The 16,820-nt window shown below is 40.3% G+C and overlaps 1 protein-coding gene across 4 annotated transcripts in view; it reads left to right on the top strand.

Annotated features, from left to right (window-relative positions):
- Positions 1 to 387: 387 nt before the first annotated feature.
- Positions 388 to 16,820, top strand: part of MBTD1 (mbt domain containing 1) — a 55,904-nt gene continuing 39,471 nt past the window's right edge. For 2 of the 4 annotated variants that reach the window (XM_026654406.1, XM_026654404.1), the window contains exons 1-5: positions 388 to 429; positions 10,306 to 10,507; positions 11,738 to 11,877; positions 13,302 to 13,416; positions 13,514 to 13,599. In XM_026654406.1, the coding sequence (XP_026510191.1) occupies positions 409 to 429; positions 10,306 to 10,507; positions 11,738 to 11,877; positions 13,302 to 13,416; positions 13,514 to 13,599 (564 nt within the window). In that variant the 5' untranslated portion in view covers positions 388 to 408. Of the gene's footprint in view, positions 430 to 9,066; positions 9,233 to 10,305; positions 10,508 to 11,737; positions 11,878 to 13,301; positions 13,417 to 13,513; positions 13,600 to 16,820 lie in introns of those variants that run through there. The other 2 variants (XM_026654407.1, XM_026654405.1) reach the window with 2 other exon arrangements.

Genomic DNA, 16,820 nt, shown 5'->3' on the forward strand with positions numbered 1-16,820 from the left:
CACACAATTGCCAGGCGGTTTTAGCATGCCGCTTCGCACCCCTTCCCGCCACCCCCTCGCCACAAAATGGTTCCGCCCAGAGGGATACGGCGAGCGAGGAGGCTCTGAAGACCTGGGGACCCAATGAGAGCGCGCGGTGGGCTGGGCGCGGCGCGTGCGCGCTGCCGTTATGCTAATGTTGTTGATATTCTGGGCAGGGAGTTGAATTTCTTTCTCTGCCTAAGTGAGAGGCTGAACTTTCCAGGCCACCTCCTGTCCTAGCCGGGCCCGGCCCCTCGGAGGGGAGGGGGGAGAGAGGGAGGGGGCTGAGCAGAGGGGAGGGGGGGGGGGGGGGGGGGGAGGCAGGGGCTGGGCAGGGGGGGGGGGGGGGGTGGAGAGTAGCAGGCATCCCCTGCCCATGAGGGCCTGATGGAAAACACAAAGGACCTGGTGAGTAGCACAGCCCCGGGGGGAGGCAGGGCAGCGGCCGCCGCTGCGGTGGGTTCGCCTGGCTTACCGGGGGTGTGTGTGTGTGTGTGTGCAGTGCTTGTGGGGAGCAGCCCTGGGGCTGCGGGGAGGGGGTGCGGGGGCAGTGCGGGGGGGGGGGGGGGGGGGGGGAGTGGATCGGGGGGGGGGGGGGGCGGGCGGCGGTGGGAACGGTGTGGGAGGGAGCCTGAGCTTGCCTTGTGTCTGGGGGCGGGAGCAGAGCAGCTGTGCTGGCCGCAGCGTTTGTGTGGGAGGGGAGCAGCCAGGAGCACCCTGGAGCTTCTGTTGTTGTGTTTGTATGTATTTGCTGGAGGCAGGGGGCAGAGCGGAGGGGACCCGCGGCTGCAGCATTCCCCCCGTGTGCAGGTGGGAGGGGAGGGAGCCGCCGGCGCACGAGGGTTCTTGGGCGGGGGGGGGGGGGGGGGAGTCCGGGGACAGCACTGGGGCTTTGTGTGGGAAGGAAAGAGACCAGCAGCAGTCACAAGCTCTGGTGCTTTAGGCTACTTTGCTCTCCTCTTTCCCGGATTCTCCGCCCCTCCCGGCCCCCTCGTGTGTGCCTGCGGGGAGGGAGGGCTGCAGCTCTGATCCCGGGGGCTGCTTCGCTGCTTTCTTTTGTTGCGATTCCTCCTGCGGTAATTTTCAGGCTTTCCTTAGTTCCTGTGAGAGCTCTCGCTAGGAGTTTTATTCGTGCAACTTTAATCTGCATAGCAGCTCTGGAACACGCTATGCACCCAGAGTAGGTGGCAGCAAATGCAGAGCCGGTTGCATACATTTGCTATATAATTACCAGACGGTATGAGCGTAGTGGAGGGGAGTGTTCCGCGGTGTTATGAGAGAGACTTTTGATATCTCGCTGAAATACATTGCAATATCTGTCATCACCAGGAGAGAAACTGGTAATGTGGGGGAGGACAGCACAACCCTGCTCAGACAGGTTACCTTTTGTTGTGATCCCTTCTCCCTAGAAGATTGTAGTAGGTTGCAGGTCTCTGCAGGCTCTCCTGACAACCAGAAACAATAGCAACGGGTTGGTTTTCTTGTTTTTGTCGCTAATTGAACAATTCGGGCTTCTCCTGATTCCCATTCACTGGTGGGGGAGCCGGTTGGGGATAATATTTTTTTTTATTATAGTATTATCCCTTTTGGAATTAAGGCTTTTGCAATGAGGGTTTAATGAGACACTAGATTTTTTCAAATGTTGCAGTCACTTTACCTATGTTACTAATGACAACTTTAGATTTTTAAAATGTTTTTACTTTTAAAAAATTCAGTATGTTAGTTTATAGTTTGGTTTACCTTTGGCATTTCTCTCAGCTTGAGCAATATGACTCTGAAGCTAGTTTCACTTTCAGGTTTGTAGCAGTTGGATTTCCAGGAACTGCATGAAATTTCTTGGTTTTAAAGAGCTGCTGGTTATAGTAGACTTCTTTTAAAAAAAAAATTGACCAACCAGTTCTGTTTGTGATGGTGGTCTTTATAAAACCTTATTCTTACAAAATGTACATGTTGGGCCATATTTAAATTGATCGTGTCCCTTTAAAAGTTTGCATTCCTTTTATGGGGAAGTTGTCATTTAAAGTTTGAGAGGCAGCCTAGTGATTTGATGTTTTTAGTGTCAGGGAGTCACACACAGGTCTCAAAGCTTCATGATGAGGTAAACAACACAATTATACTTTAGATTTTTTGTTGTTGTTGTATTAAGTAACCAACCTAGAAGAAAATTAAATCTGTATGTTAAACTTGCCTTACAAGTGGGGGGGGAGGTAACTTGGTCTATAACATAGCAGTTTTGTAATTCAGTGGTATATAGTCAGTTTTAACTAGCTTTTTTGAGCAAGTGATAACACACACTACTGGAAAACATAGGGAGGATAAGTTTCCTAGCTGGGAAGTTATTTAACATACAAAGGAACAAATAATTTAGGCTTTGGTCCTGAAAATACTTAGATATGGGGCATGGAGGCAAGATTTCCTTAGTTATTACTTTATCAAAATAAATGGCTGGATGGGGGAACATAGGTTAAAGTGTTCAAGGGTTTGTGTTCCTGGTCTTACATATTTTTCCTTAATCCATAAAATTTGGCCTGATTTTGCAAGGTGCTGAGCACTGTCAAATGGCAGCTAAGTTAGTTTCTCTCCCTGTTGCTCTGCAAAAGGCCCATAAAATGGAGGCAGCAAGCCAAACAGACACGGGAAACAGACTATAAAGAGTGATGTCAAATATACACACTGAAGAGAAAAGTGTATTTCTATAGCTCTTCAGCTAGTCATTCGACATGTTACTTTTATGGAGATGTACCTATCTCATAGAACTGGAAGGGACCCTGAAAGGTTGTAAAACATTCAGATAGGAATGATATTTGTAAATGTCTCAAAATCCCCTGTCCAAAACTTGTAGGTCAGTTATGGGATTCCAGGGAATCCGAAATAGAGAGGTGTGGGTTTTTTTGTTTGTTTGTTTAAAGCTGGTCACGTTACCTTTAGATTGCTGCTTAATTGTTTGCATTTCCTACTGTTAATAAGTTGCTGTAGGGAAAGTTGTTTTGACCAGATTTGATTTAAAAACTGTTGTAATATAACCAGTTCAATTTTTTTTGTGGTTTAGAGCAGTGGCTCTCAACCTTTCCAGATTACTGTACCCCTTTCAGGAGTCTGATTTGTCTTGTGTACCCCCAAGTTTCACCTCACTTAAAAACTACTTGCTTACAAAATCAGACATAAAAATACAAAAATTACACAGCACATTACTGAAAAATTGCTTATTTTCTCATTTTTATCATATAGTTATAAAATCAATTGGAATACAAATATTGTACTTAAATTTCAGTGTATAGAGCAGTATAAACAAGTCATTGTCTGTATGAAATTTTAGTTTATACTGACTTTGCTAGTGCTTTTTATGTAACCTGTTGTAAAACTAGGCAAGTGTTTAGATGAGTTGACATACCCCCTGTACCGTACCCCTGGTTGAGAACCACTGGTTTAGAGTTTGATCAAGCCCAGAGCTAGGACTGAAATCATTGCTTATAATGTCAACAGTCTCTTGACTAGAAGGAATGTGTATATCGCAGTATTCTTCTAACATGAAGAGAAATGTTGCATAGAGATAGTGTCTGATAGTTGAGAATATTTGCTTAACTAGTCACTGCTTCTGGATACTGGGTAGCAGTGGTGGCCTTCTGTGCCCCAACCTAGAGGTTATGCCGATTCTTTAATACAAAAATGTTGATCCATGCCACATTCACCTCCTCTCTGTGTAATGTACTTAGGGTTAGCTTTGAACATCACCTGCAGACTGAGCCTGAAGTAGGATGCAGCTGCCAACCTCTATGTTGGATAGGCCTTTATTAGCTCATAAACTGTGTTTAGAGTTCTGCGCAGGTTCCTTGTTTTCTTCTGTAAGCAGTTCTTGAACAGTCTGGATGGTCTTGAACCTGGATTCTCTAGACCCTTCCCCCACACCTCCACTTTCATCTTGTCCTGTCATGGCAGTTAAGCGCAGCCATGATGTTCTTGCTGTCAAGCTACTCAGGCTCAATAGTAGGACTTTCTCAGTTGAAGACCTTCACCTTTTGAAATTTGCTGCCCATGATGGTCTGCCACGGCTTGAGTTCAGTCTCCAAAATGACACAGTTTAGAAAGTTTTTTGATGAAGTATTTATGTATTGGATGTTGTGGTAATTTGTTTATTTTGCTTAGTTTTGTGTTCTGTTCTGGCTTGTGTAAGGTACTTTTCTCAATAGCATTGTAGATGGTCCCAATTTAAAAAAAAGAAAAAGCAGCACACTACTGTGTACAAAGAACACATGCAGTCAATATGCTTAGTTTCTACATGCAGTTATTACTATTATGCAGATCAGATAATTGCATATTGTAGGGACTATAATTTCCACTTATCTGATTGGCACATACCAATTTAGACACATTTGCATGGCCAGCTTTGGGGAGGGGAGAAGATGTTAACTTTTGGTGTGATAGCACTTGATTATTAGAATAGTTATGTGTTTTCAGATATTTCATACAGATAGGCTGTATGTTACCAGGCATTCACTGGTGGGTCAGAGGGTTGTCGTAGAAGGCACAGATTAAACTGTTCTTTAAAAAGCCACATAGGTATTTATTTCACCAGCAGCTGCATTCAGTCCCATTTCTCCATAAATTTTCAGTGTGCCAAAAGCCTTTTTCCTGCTGAGGAGACCATAATCCCTTTAAGGAAGCAAGCCACAGCCTATGTGCCCAAAGTTCCAGATCCAGTACCTTCTTTCCAGCAGCTGTGACTTCCCAGTGCTAGCATACCGGTCTCTGGTGCTGTTTCCCCCAACACTCCTTTAGTAAGACACCTTTCTGCAGTGCTACCACTCTTCCCGCTGACTGAGGTTAAAAAAACCTCTATACGGTCCCAGACTCTTCCCACTCTCAGCATGCTCCCTTCTGTTATGCTGTCAGTAGGTGAAGCTAGCTGGCCTTTATCCTATCCTAATTTTGACATTGATGCAAACTTTCTTGCTTCCTGCTAAATCCAGCATCGAAAATGCTTAGGTTTTTCCTTCCTTTTTGCATGTGTAGTTCAGACCATGTGTATCTATGTACTAATGGTCAATTACTTAATGGGATACAATTCTATTTGAGAAAATTAAAACTGCTGTTAGTTTCAGGCAGACTTTTAAAAAGAGTAAGTTATCCAAACCTCAGTGCTTTCAGCCTGTCCTTTCCACTTTTTGATTATTACTAAGGTACTTGACTGCAAATCTGAAAGAAGGTCCCCTTCTGCTTACAGTTATTCCGCCTAGGTTTGTGATGTCAGGTCTTGTAATCTAAGCAAACCCAAGTCCTGGGGGAAGCAATATCAGTGGTTCTAGAACTAGTACTCTTCTCTTATGCTGCAGCAGATTCTGTCTTTCAACAAGATATTAAAAGGAGGCTTCTGTGGCACACCTTGCAAGAGTAGAGGTGCTAGATGTGATCTGGAAAAATTCCAGTTTCAATAAATTGCATTCTGTCTCCCTAAATTTCTCCTGAATATATATGCTTTCCCCTATTGCTATACTTATTGGACAAGATCCATAGATCACACTCTAATAAGTAAATATTAAGGCTATTCAGCATTAAATAGGGTGACCAGATGTTCCGATTTTATAGGGACAGTCCCGATTTCTGGGTCTTTTTCTTATATAGGCTCCTATTACCCTCCACTCCCTGTCCCGATTTTTCACACTTGCTGTCTGGTCACCCTAGCATTAAATGTCTGTTGTATGTAGCTCTTCAAAAGCCTGAAAATTCTGAGAGCTTTTGAGATTTCTGAAAGTGAGCATACAAGATGACTTCTTAAGGAAAGGAAAATATTCTTGGACACTAAGACACCTTGTAGATTTGGGAGGGAATCCCCACAGCTGTATCCAGTCAGGTTTACTTTTAGTAGTGGTAACTAGCTTTGAAAAGGCAACAGAAGAAATATACTTGGGCTAGTTCATAGAATGGGGAAAAACAACAGAATTTATTAGGATTATGCTCCTGCATCTTAGCAGGTTCCCCCCCAGACAGTATGAAATAGACTAGTGATCATCATGAATGCCACGAGGGAATCGAAGTCACAGAAGTGGAATCATGATGCAAGTTCACTTCCTTATCTAGCTGCAGGCATCTTGGAGTGGTTCAAAATAAAGATTGAAACCTCAAAATAAAGGGAGAGACTAGGAAAGAGAAGGGTGCCAACACTTCCTCCTGGGTCTGGTCACTCGAGTTGTTCTTTTGTATTGTCGCTTCTCTCCCAACAGAAAGATGTGGGTAAGTTCCTTCTACCAAAAAATAAGTATGAAGTCAACATAAACAAATCTTTCTTTAATTAATCGTATTCCAGGCCAAATTAATCTCTCGTTTGAACCATTGAAATATGGATTTTGTTGTTTTATTAGCTATAGCCTTTTGTGTTTTCAGATTTCAGACCACATCGTCCAGAAATATCACCCTGCCTGTACAGCAGGAGTAAGTTATAGATTCCTGTGGCATGACTTAACTCCTTTGTTGCCACATTTCTCATTATTTATAGGCTACATCTGTTATGTAGTTCAGCAGCTCTGCATAGATCAGATGCTTGTTTTACATTATAAATATTTGTTCATTGTATACTTTTTAATGCACCTCTCCACTCCGATGATATCCTTAAAATCTGGGTCTTGATGCATGGATAACTACATTGATTCTGGAGTCTTGACATGTAGTGCAGTTATTTGGCCAAGTGAGAATGGGTTTATGAAATATTTAGGGGCTATGCATCATATAAATGTTTTTGCCTGTAAGACTCTTCATTAGAGTTGCTATTTTGAAAGTGTATATATTTTTCCTTTTGGAAAAACTATAGTTTTGTTAGTTTATAAAATGTATGCTGCACAAATCCTAGAATCATAGGGCTAGAAGGACTGCAAGGGTCATCTAGCAGTCTAACCCCCTGCCAAGGTGCAGGATTTGTTGTGTCTAAACCATCCAAGACAGATGGCTATCCATCCTCCTTTTGAAAACCTCCAGTGAAGAAGGTTCCACAACCTCCCGAGGCAGTCTGTGCCATTGTCCTACTGTTCTTACAGTTAGGAAGTTTTTTTCCTGAGATTTAATCTAAATCCCTGAGCGTACACATCCAATGCAACTATTAATCAACCCCAAGAGTGTTAGAAGCAAATTCTCCCCTAAACACAGATGCCATTCACCTTCTGGCAAAACTCTGAATACAAATATTTTATAGAGGCCGCAGTCTTCTTTTTAAAGGTACACAGTCAGCCCACTCCCCTCCAAACCAAAACTTCCATGTTTCAATGGGTTAAGATATAATGGGACAGCTTGACCAAGTACAAGATTTATGGAGGAGGAATGTTATGCCACCTTTAGCAAGTATGTACTGGTAAGTACATTTGATATGTATGGTCATTTTGAAGATGGATAGATTGATAGCTCCATGTGTTCTTGAAACCTGTTAATTTAAAACATTTTTGCTTAGTGTGTTTCCTTTCATCTGTGACTGATGTGACAAAGAGGGGTTGGCCTAGACTGGATGCTATGGTCAATACAGTGTTAAACATTAACTGTAAGAAGTTACAAATCTAATGGAATGTTGAGGATGAAGACTTGCTTTCCTGTTGGTTAGTGTGCTGATCTGTAACTGACCAGGATTGTTACTAGAACACTGTATCCATGGCAACCTGTTCAATTGCTAACTTAATTTTAACACATAGGAAGTAATAACTGAGCTTGCATCTCTTTGGCTTATAATAGCAATAAATAACGGCCTGCAGGTGAGGCTTTTCCTGACAGTGAGGACCTGATCTGGTCTTGGTCTTTTGAAGTCAATTCAAGTTTTTCCATTGATTTCAGTTTGGGTCGAATTGGGGTCTAGTTCAAGAATGCTCCACTCCTCAGCCAGTTGCTGACTGTAAGAAAATTCCCTTGGTTTACCTGGTTGTCCTTTTTTTTAAATATAATTTTGAATTACTAACCGAGGACTCTCTGTGTAGTTTACAGTGTGTTGAAATTTTTGAAGTTTGAGAGATGTTAGTGAGGTAAATGTGTATTCACCCCATTACGTATTGGTTGGTTAGCTTTTAAGGGGGTGGGGAGGCTAGGACTGGGTGGAATGGAAACTATATTCCTCTCTGAATATTAGAGAAGTTCTCTCCATACCAGGATTTAGGCATATTGCCAGGCAAGGGTAGAGGATCTTCATTTAAAAAAAAGAGCGGGGGGGGGAAACAAATGTCCTAAAACACGCAGAGTAGGGACGATCCAACCAGATTAGATGATTGGACCAGCAGGTGGCAAATGTAAAATAAGTATGTTCTCAGTGGAACAGTCACCTAGCATGCTGATCAGGAAAAAGATTCGGGGATTATTGTAGAGAAGTCTTAAAACTAGCAGTACAGAGAGCATGTCCAGTGTAAAAAAGGAAAGTGAAATCCAGTCTTTTAATATCACTTCCAGTCTCTTAGTGAACACGTCAACTTTAAGGCAGGGTTGGCTCATCAAAAATATCAGGGACAAAACCTAGCTTTGAGTTTCTTTCAGCTATCTTGCAACACTCCCTTCCCCCACCCACACTTAAATAATTGAATTTCTTTCTTTACCCTATTCTGCTGATCTGTCTCCTTACCAATTCTTATTAATTTATATCCAGTGGGTGGAGAGCAGTCAACTTGGTGAGGTGTTCCTGGTTTGGCCACAGACTTCCAGCCCAACTTCAGACAACTGAAGTAATCTCCTTGTGCTTCAATTTCCCCTTTATAAAATGGGGATATCTACCTCCCTGGGTGTTGTGAAGCATAATTAATGTTTGTAAATGTGTTGAGATCTTGTAGTGAAATAGTTTATGTAAATCCTACATCTTATTTCTACCTATTTTGTGTAACATGTCAGTTTTGTGGTCTGCAAGGGGTGTCCTCTTGTTATGACATTTTAACATGCACATTTACCATAAAATATTGTCTTCATGCACAACAAAGGCATGGACTTGTGACTGTGATTCTGTCTCTGGCAGGTGCAAGGGAAGGACCACTAGACAAATGGTTAGTCTTTGGGATTCTCCCACTTTGGTGATTGCAGGTATGTGGGAGGGAAATGAAGGCAGGTTAGTGGATGCACAGAAGTATCTGATCACATTCAGCAGTTAACACAAAGGGAAAGTAGTACAGAACAATAACTAAACAGACACTGGGCCTGAATCTTCTCACCATCGTAGATTGGGACTAATGCAGCTCATTGGAGTTGTGTCAATTTAAAAATGGTGGTAAGTGAGAGGAGAATGAGGCCCACTATCTTCTGTTGTGTGAACTTTAAGGGGGAATGGATATGAATAGGGCCTTGGTGTCTTTGGCCAAAATTCCATGTTTGGATTATTGTGCACTGTGCCCAACCAGTAATTTCTTGCCCTCCATTCTGGCAGTGGTTACATTTCAGTGTCTCTTAAAAGCATTTGGGGATCCTTTGAGGTGAAAGATGGCATGTAAAATATATACTCTAGATGCTCAGCAAAATAGGACATCAATATGTTTATTGTCATATACATTTTGAATGTCTTCATTGCAAATTTCTGAAACCTCTCCCATTCTAGCGGTGAATTTCTCATGTGTATGTTTCCTCATAACGTGGTTAAAGGAAAGAGCTACCATCAGGCAGGATTTTCTTCTTGTATGTAAAAGTAACAAATTAGTCAGTCACCTTTCTATTGAAGCCGTTTATATGGCCCCCATTACCATAGTATCTGAGCATCTTACAATCTTAAGTACCACATTTTAAACAGAAGGAACTGAGCCACAGGGAGGCTAAGTGATTTGTCCAGGATCACACAAAAAGTCAGTGGTGGAGCTGGGATTTGGACACTGGTTTCCCAAATCCTAAACTAGTGTCCTACCCAATAGACTATCCTTTCTCTCTGATCAAACAAACCTTTTTAAGGTCTGTGACTAGCTCAACACAGGCATATTAAATTTTCAGTGAACTTGGCTGCAGCCATTTAGGATGCACTCATTTGCTTATGTGCTCTGACTGGCTATCAGTACTCTAGGTACCTGGATTACTGAACTCGGAAGAGATGTCAACAAAAGAAGAGATTTGACTTGTCACATTAATCTTCAGCCTGTTATGAGACAGGATTTTTTTCTTGTATATAACTATCAAATACTGGCTAATTCTGCCTCTAGAAGTTTTCAGTCCTGAACAATTTTATTAGCAGATACATGGCTGATATCTCTGTGTATATAGAGAAGATACTTTAATTCAGACTGCAATTTACTGCATCTCCAAAATCTTTAAATTAAGGGTATTCTAATTTGTCTTGTGTTTTTATGTTTTGCTTTTTAGACTGAGCATTCTTCACGGTCAGAAAGGAAGAGACGTGACTCATTCGGGATGTTTGACGGTTATGATAGTTGTAGTGAGGACACTAGTAGCAGCTCAAGCTCTGATGAGAGTGAAGAAGAAGTTGCTCCCTTACCATCCAGTCTCCCCATTATCAAGAATAATGGCCAGGTCTATACTTATCCAGATGGTAAATCTGGCATGGGTGAGTACAAAGATTTTCTGGAATTGAGTTTGTGGGTTTTCAGCTGGATCCCAGGGCTCTCGTATCACCATATTCTGTGTTTTATTTCAACCTGAGGTGTCATTTGTGTGGGTTTGAGAACACATGTTGACTCCTCCTTTGTGAGAACAAAGCAGATCCGTTGAAGACTTTTACTCCTAACAACCAGAAACAAGAAATAATTTCTATTCACCTATCAAGAAAGACACTATGCAAATATATGTGATTATATATTTTTATTTTTACATCAAGTAAATGTATTCAAATATGTTTTAGTTCTTAGGCTTCTGTTAAAGTGTTACGCCAGTCTTCCTTCTCAAAGTTTGGGTTAACCCTCTTTTAACAACAACATTTTTAGGAGGTGAATCCAGAGTTGCATTATACTGTATAACTTTGTAGTGCATTAATGCATTTATTATATATATGGTTTTCTTTATGTTCTAGTAAAATATCTTTACCACTATTAAGTCCACTCTTTCAGCACACAGTGTTCAGCCCCCACATAATTGGAATCACATTATTTTGAGAAAGAGGGAAGATAGCCTTCATCGTTATAGAAAAACAATAGGACATATATATTGCCCAGCAGTGGAATCTTTTGTGGTAAAACCCACTTTGGGCATCACAGTGGCACAAGTCACCTGCAACCTCTGTTTCTCTGGGTGTCCTAGAGCTGACTGGGTAGTGCAACACATAGTGTGTGTAATGCCAGCAGGATGAAGGTGTTGACTGGCCACGATATATGGGAGAGATTTATGTGTAATTCAAGGGAAAGTAGAAAGACGAGTCTTATTTTGGGTTGGGAGTAGTAAACATCAGATGAAGTCTGCATTCACAGACGCACACTTGAAGTCTCTTTAACCCTATAACTGGGTAGCATGAAGGATGAAGATCAGCTTTTGATGAGTCATTAGTTTCTGTTAGTGAAAACTGGGGGGACCATTACAGCCTTGAATCAACAAAGACCTTGGCATTTGTGTAGTTCTACTGAAGTCAGTGGGACTAGTCATTTTGTGAAGTTAAGCACATGTAAGTCTTTGTAAGATCAAGGACTAAGAAATGGTTCGGTGTCTAAACAGTGCAAATGAAGCTAAGCAAGGCTGCAACCCATAAGACCTTCATGATGGAATCCTTATGTTTGGATTTTACTTCTCATTTAATCTGAAATTTTTATCATGCTTTATAGTTGAGCCTTTTCTCTCCTCTGATTAGCTACCTGTGAGATGTGTGGGATGGTCGGTGTCCGAGATGCTTTTTACTCTAAGACAAAGCGTTTCTGTAGTGTTTCGTGCTCCAGAAGTTATTCATCAAACTCCAAGAAGGCCAGCATTCTGGCCAGACTTCAGGTAACGGTACAGAAACCATCTTGTTTATATACTTATCCTTGCATGTTTTACAAATAAACCAGACCAGACTGATAAATGCTTATCTGAGCTAATGCATGTTTTTTAAAAAATTAGGTTGTTTTTTAGTAAACTCATAGTAACGTAACTGTGTTAGTGAGTCAAAACTTATATTATTCATCTGCTGTTTACATTGAGTGCAGATTTCCTGTTGAGTAAATTCTAAACCTAAAACCTGGTCTTTTTAGCCCTTGCAGGAAAATAAAATTAAAAAGTTACATTAGCAATGTGTTCACCTAACAAAAATAGAGATCAACACTTCTATAAGGGTCAAGGAGCAAATCTTGACCTAATCCACCTAACCTGAGTGGATTGTGCAGATACGTTGAATGGGATTGTGGGAAACTAGTTTCTGCCCCTTCGCCAACTGAGTAGCCAAAACAGTTTCTGTGGTCCACAGGCAAGGTCAGGTGGAGGAAGGGAAGATCTGTGCAGTGGCTGATGCTCTGATCCACTTGTGCCTTGTCTGTTGCTGTTCAAGGAACTCTTCCTGTGGGTATTTAGTTTTCTTGTGCAGAGGAATTAAATAAACTGCTGCCATGGGCCCACTGCACTTGCAGTGGAAAGAGCGGGATAATCCTTTAAATGTAAGTGTGTGGCATCTGAATAATCCATAGATTTAGCCTCAAAGTACTTGTTGGCTTCACAGATCACAGTGGCGAAACCATTGCTGTCACTTTATTCACAAAAAGGTTTTTAAAAGACCTTGTATAGAGATTGACATATTGAGCTGTATTAACTTTGGCATGTTGTGTTTTAATTCTCCTTCTTTTTTCCCCTTTGTTAAATTAGTTTATTTAAAAGGGTAATTAGCATAGATGTGTTATAAAAATAACATTAATAGAGACTGAAACCTCAGCTGGCAGGAGATCAAGGTTATATTCTACCATTTTCTCTCACATGGAACTCCAATGTCTGTGGGAGTATTGCCTAATGACTGCCATGATATGGCCCTCAGAATTAGATTTAAGATTCTGCCTTTGTCATATTTTTGATAGTTACAGATGTTTAGTCCCTTTGCCCATTATCTGTAGAACAGCAGCTGATGCTGTGTGCTGTTCAAGTTTCCATACCTAGGCAAAAATTATGTTTCTGACATTCCCTTGAGTCTGCTTTTATGGGTTTAAACTATACTAATGCTAAGTGTAGCTCATGTGGTACTTGAATGGACAACTTCCGTATTCTGTTTTATTTGTTAAAATTTTTGCCTACCAGGATAGCCTCATGAGAGATGCATTTTGTTTACAAAATTAATTGTGTAATGTTCTTGGACCTTTTAGAACTGATTTTGTGTAGTAGTGTGAGGTACATTTTTGAAAATTTCCAGTTGGGAGTTTTGAAAGGCTTTATTTACTTAACTCTTATTGTCCTAGGGTAAACCTCCAACTAAAAAGGCTAAAGTTCTGCAGAAACAACCTTTAGTGGCTAAACTAGCAGCATATGCTCAGTACCAAGCTACATTGCAGAACCAAGTGAAGACTAAAACAGGTAACTGTGTATAATAGAAATGAAACTAATTCTTGGAAACGTAAGATCTGCCGTTCACCCCTTGCGCAGCTTCCTAAACAAAATAACTTTCTTTTAGCAGCTGTCCCTGTGGAAGGTTTCAGTTGGGGTAACTACATTACTAGCAATAATTTAACAGCAGCTCCTGTTACCTGTTTTAAACATGTAAGTATCCTCCACTATTTTTTTTGTTCTGAGACATTTTAAATTTATTTTAATCAAGAAACAGCAACCAAATCAGTTACTTAGTACTTTATCAATTAATTCATTTAGCACTACATTAATATTTAAACACTTTTTAAATGAAAATTATAGAAGAAAATACGCATGCCTTATTCTTCAGAATGGTTTCAAGTAGAATATCATCAGCCACTCTTGTTATATATGATTCAGGTTCAAAGTTACAAAATAGAAGGCTGGTATCTTAAGCCCTTGGGAACTTATTTTCCCCACATTCAACGCACAATCATAGATTAGTCCAAATTTATAGAATTTAAACCAAACCAGTTGGAGACACAGTAATAGATAACGATGGAAACTACCTATTAGACCAAGTCATACCTCTTGCAGCACGTATAAAATTGGTCTTTTGGCTCTAAGTTTGTTTTTTGTCTTTATTTCTTAATCAGATTCTTAGTGTCAGCTGTGTTACTTGAGGGGCAAAAAGAGAATTTCTGTAGTTGTGAAGATAAAGCTATTCTTCACTTTCTTTTTCTTTGTACATAGCATTATGGAAGTACAAAAATTGCTTAGTTATGCATTAAACAACTTAGATATAAGCTTCTGTCAGCAGTATGTGTTTTTTTTGGCTACAACAGACCATATTAAATTCATATTTTAGATAGCACATCTGTATGTTTCAGAAACATTTTAGAAGATATTCTTTAAGAGCTCTATGTGTAAGTTACATCCATATTTTAAAAAATTCTTTCTTCATGTCTGCAAAATAAATTCATTAGGGCTGGTCACAAATTTTCAGTCAAAAAGGGGTTTTTAATGGAAATTGGGTTTTTGAGAGAGTGAAAATTTTCATGGAAAGTACCTGCTTTCCTAGATAGCTTCTGGTTTATTTTACTTGTATATTGGGAAAACTGAAACTTTTTAGCTGAAAGCTAAAACTTTTAGTTTCTTTCATGAAAAGTCAAATTTTTCTGTCAAAATTTTTAATGAAAATGGATTTATTTTGGTGGGCTCTGGGCTAAGGCGATAAAGGGGGAGGTTATTGTTAGTTTTCTCCCATGGAAAATTTCAACTAAAAACATTTTCCACCCAGATCTAAAATTTATGCTGGATCTTGCAAGGTGCAGTGCACTGTCAATTCTTAAGTGAGTGGGAACTGAGGGCACTCACACTTTGCTGAATTGAGCCCTTCATGCTTAAGGGCCTTATTGTTGCACAGAACAAAGCCCTGGAGTAGTATAGCTTTGTGATTCAGTGCCAAAATCCACATGCTTGAACAAGCATTTCTTCATTCTGGTTTCACAATATTGTACATGCTATAAAAAGTAATTTCATTAGTGCATAGGGAAAGGTAGTGTTAAGATGAGCCTGTGTGATTTTTAGCAGCAAATGCTAAATGACAAGCAGTATAATTAATTGTGCTTTCAAATATAACTGAAGAACATTTCCATTGGAAAAATCTCGTGTGTGTGTGTGTGTGTGTGTGTGTGTGTGTGTGTGTGTGTGTAAGTAAAACGGTGTAAGCCGTGCACTGTTGTTGTTTTTGACTGCTTCGTTCCATACTCTGGAACATCTCAAGGATAATGTAACTAACTTAGGAAAAATCTGAAATAATTGAATGAATGGCCTGTTCGCAGTATTATGCTACTTAATTTTTAAAGATTTAATTACATTTTGGTATCATACTGCTGAACAGATGAATTAGAATATAGTACATCAGTAACTTTAAATACACACTATATTCATACTTATACTTTATCCTGAATTTTACACAGCTATGTAGTGTGGTGGCAGTGCTGAAGAACAATCGGCATACTACTACATACGTACTTGTACCTGAAACCTATTTCTTCTTCCTGCCCTGTAGTGTTTCTTGTACTCTGTTCCTTGAGTCCAACAGCATTCCTGAAAGGTCTCTTGTAGGTTCTCACTTCCTTAGTGGAGTTCTTGGGCATTGTTCAGCATACTATAGGTCTGGTTTGGTATTCAGTTTTGCTCTACACCATTCTTCAAAGAACGTAGTATAAACTATTCATCAAAGAATCTGTAGGCATATCGCTCCTCTTCCCTTTTTGGAACATAGTCCTCTTATGATTTGTGGGGGGTTTTTTATTTGCTTGGTTTTTGGTTTTGTTTGCTCTTAAAAATTATTATTTAACACCCCCAGACAGCATCATAGAATTTTTCTTTCCATAAACACAGAAACAAAATAATCATGCGTCTTTCATAGGGCTGGTCTTCAGTGCGGGGAGATCGATGCTGCTGCAAACGATGCAGCGGGGGTCGATTTAGCGGGTCTAGTGAAGACCCGCTAAATTGACCACAGAGGGCTCTCCGGTCGACCCTGGTACTCCAGGTCCCCGAGAAGATTAAGGTAAGTCGACGGGAGAGTGTCTCCCGTCGACGCAGCGCAGTGAAGACACTGGGGCAAGTCGACCTAACCTACGTCAACTCCAGCTATGTTATTCACATAGCTGGAATAATGTAACTTAGGTCTACACACCCTGGTAGTGAAGACAGGCCCTAGGTATAGGGGACATTTTATATTAATTTTTCTGCAACAGCGCACCTCCACTTGTGCTTCCAGCTTTGGAAGCTGTGTGGATTTTTATCACTGAGTCACTTATGATATCTCAGAACCTGCACTCTGCATATGCTACAGCTTCCACCATTGGTAGCACCAGTGGAACTGTACTAGTGTGGAAAAATGCCTAATTTTCCCAGTGTTGTTGTACTGTAAGGGTAGTTGGACTTCAGATTAGTGATTTGACTTGTGGTTTGGTAAGGCATTAAGCTACCTTTCCACAGCTGCTGTATTCAACTGGCTCAGAAATCAAGAATTCAAAGTTATAAGAGCATTTGTTTTTCAATTAGAATAGAAAATGGTTTGTTGAGGGGAAACCAATAACCCAATACTTAGACACATCCAAGTCTTTATATAGATTCTTAATGGATGATTTATTCAGGGTGCTAAATTCAAAACCTTCATGGTTTTGGGGGACAATTGTACTGAAACATTTGAAGGCTATACCCTAAAAAAAAAAAATCTGATAGCTGTCCCCATGTTGCTTCAAAGGACATCTGCCTTTAAAAACAAAAAACAAAAAAAACAAAACACTATTCATATTATCCTGCTAATTAAGCACCAGTTATTTTTTACTGAGTCTAATATATATTCCCTGACATCAGGAAGTCTTTTAATCAGT

Source organism: Terrapene carolina, unplaced genomic scaffold (assembly GCF_002925995.2).
Source record: "Terrapene carolina triunguis isolate 2854851 unplaced genomic scaffold, T_m_triunguis-2.0 Scaffold192, whole genome shotgun sequence".
NCBI classification, from domain to species: domain Eukaryota; kingdom Metazoa; phylum Chordata; order Testudines; family Emydidae; genus Terrapene; species Terrapene triunguis.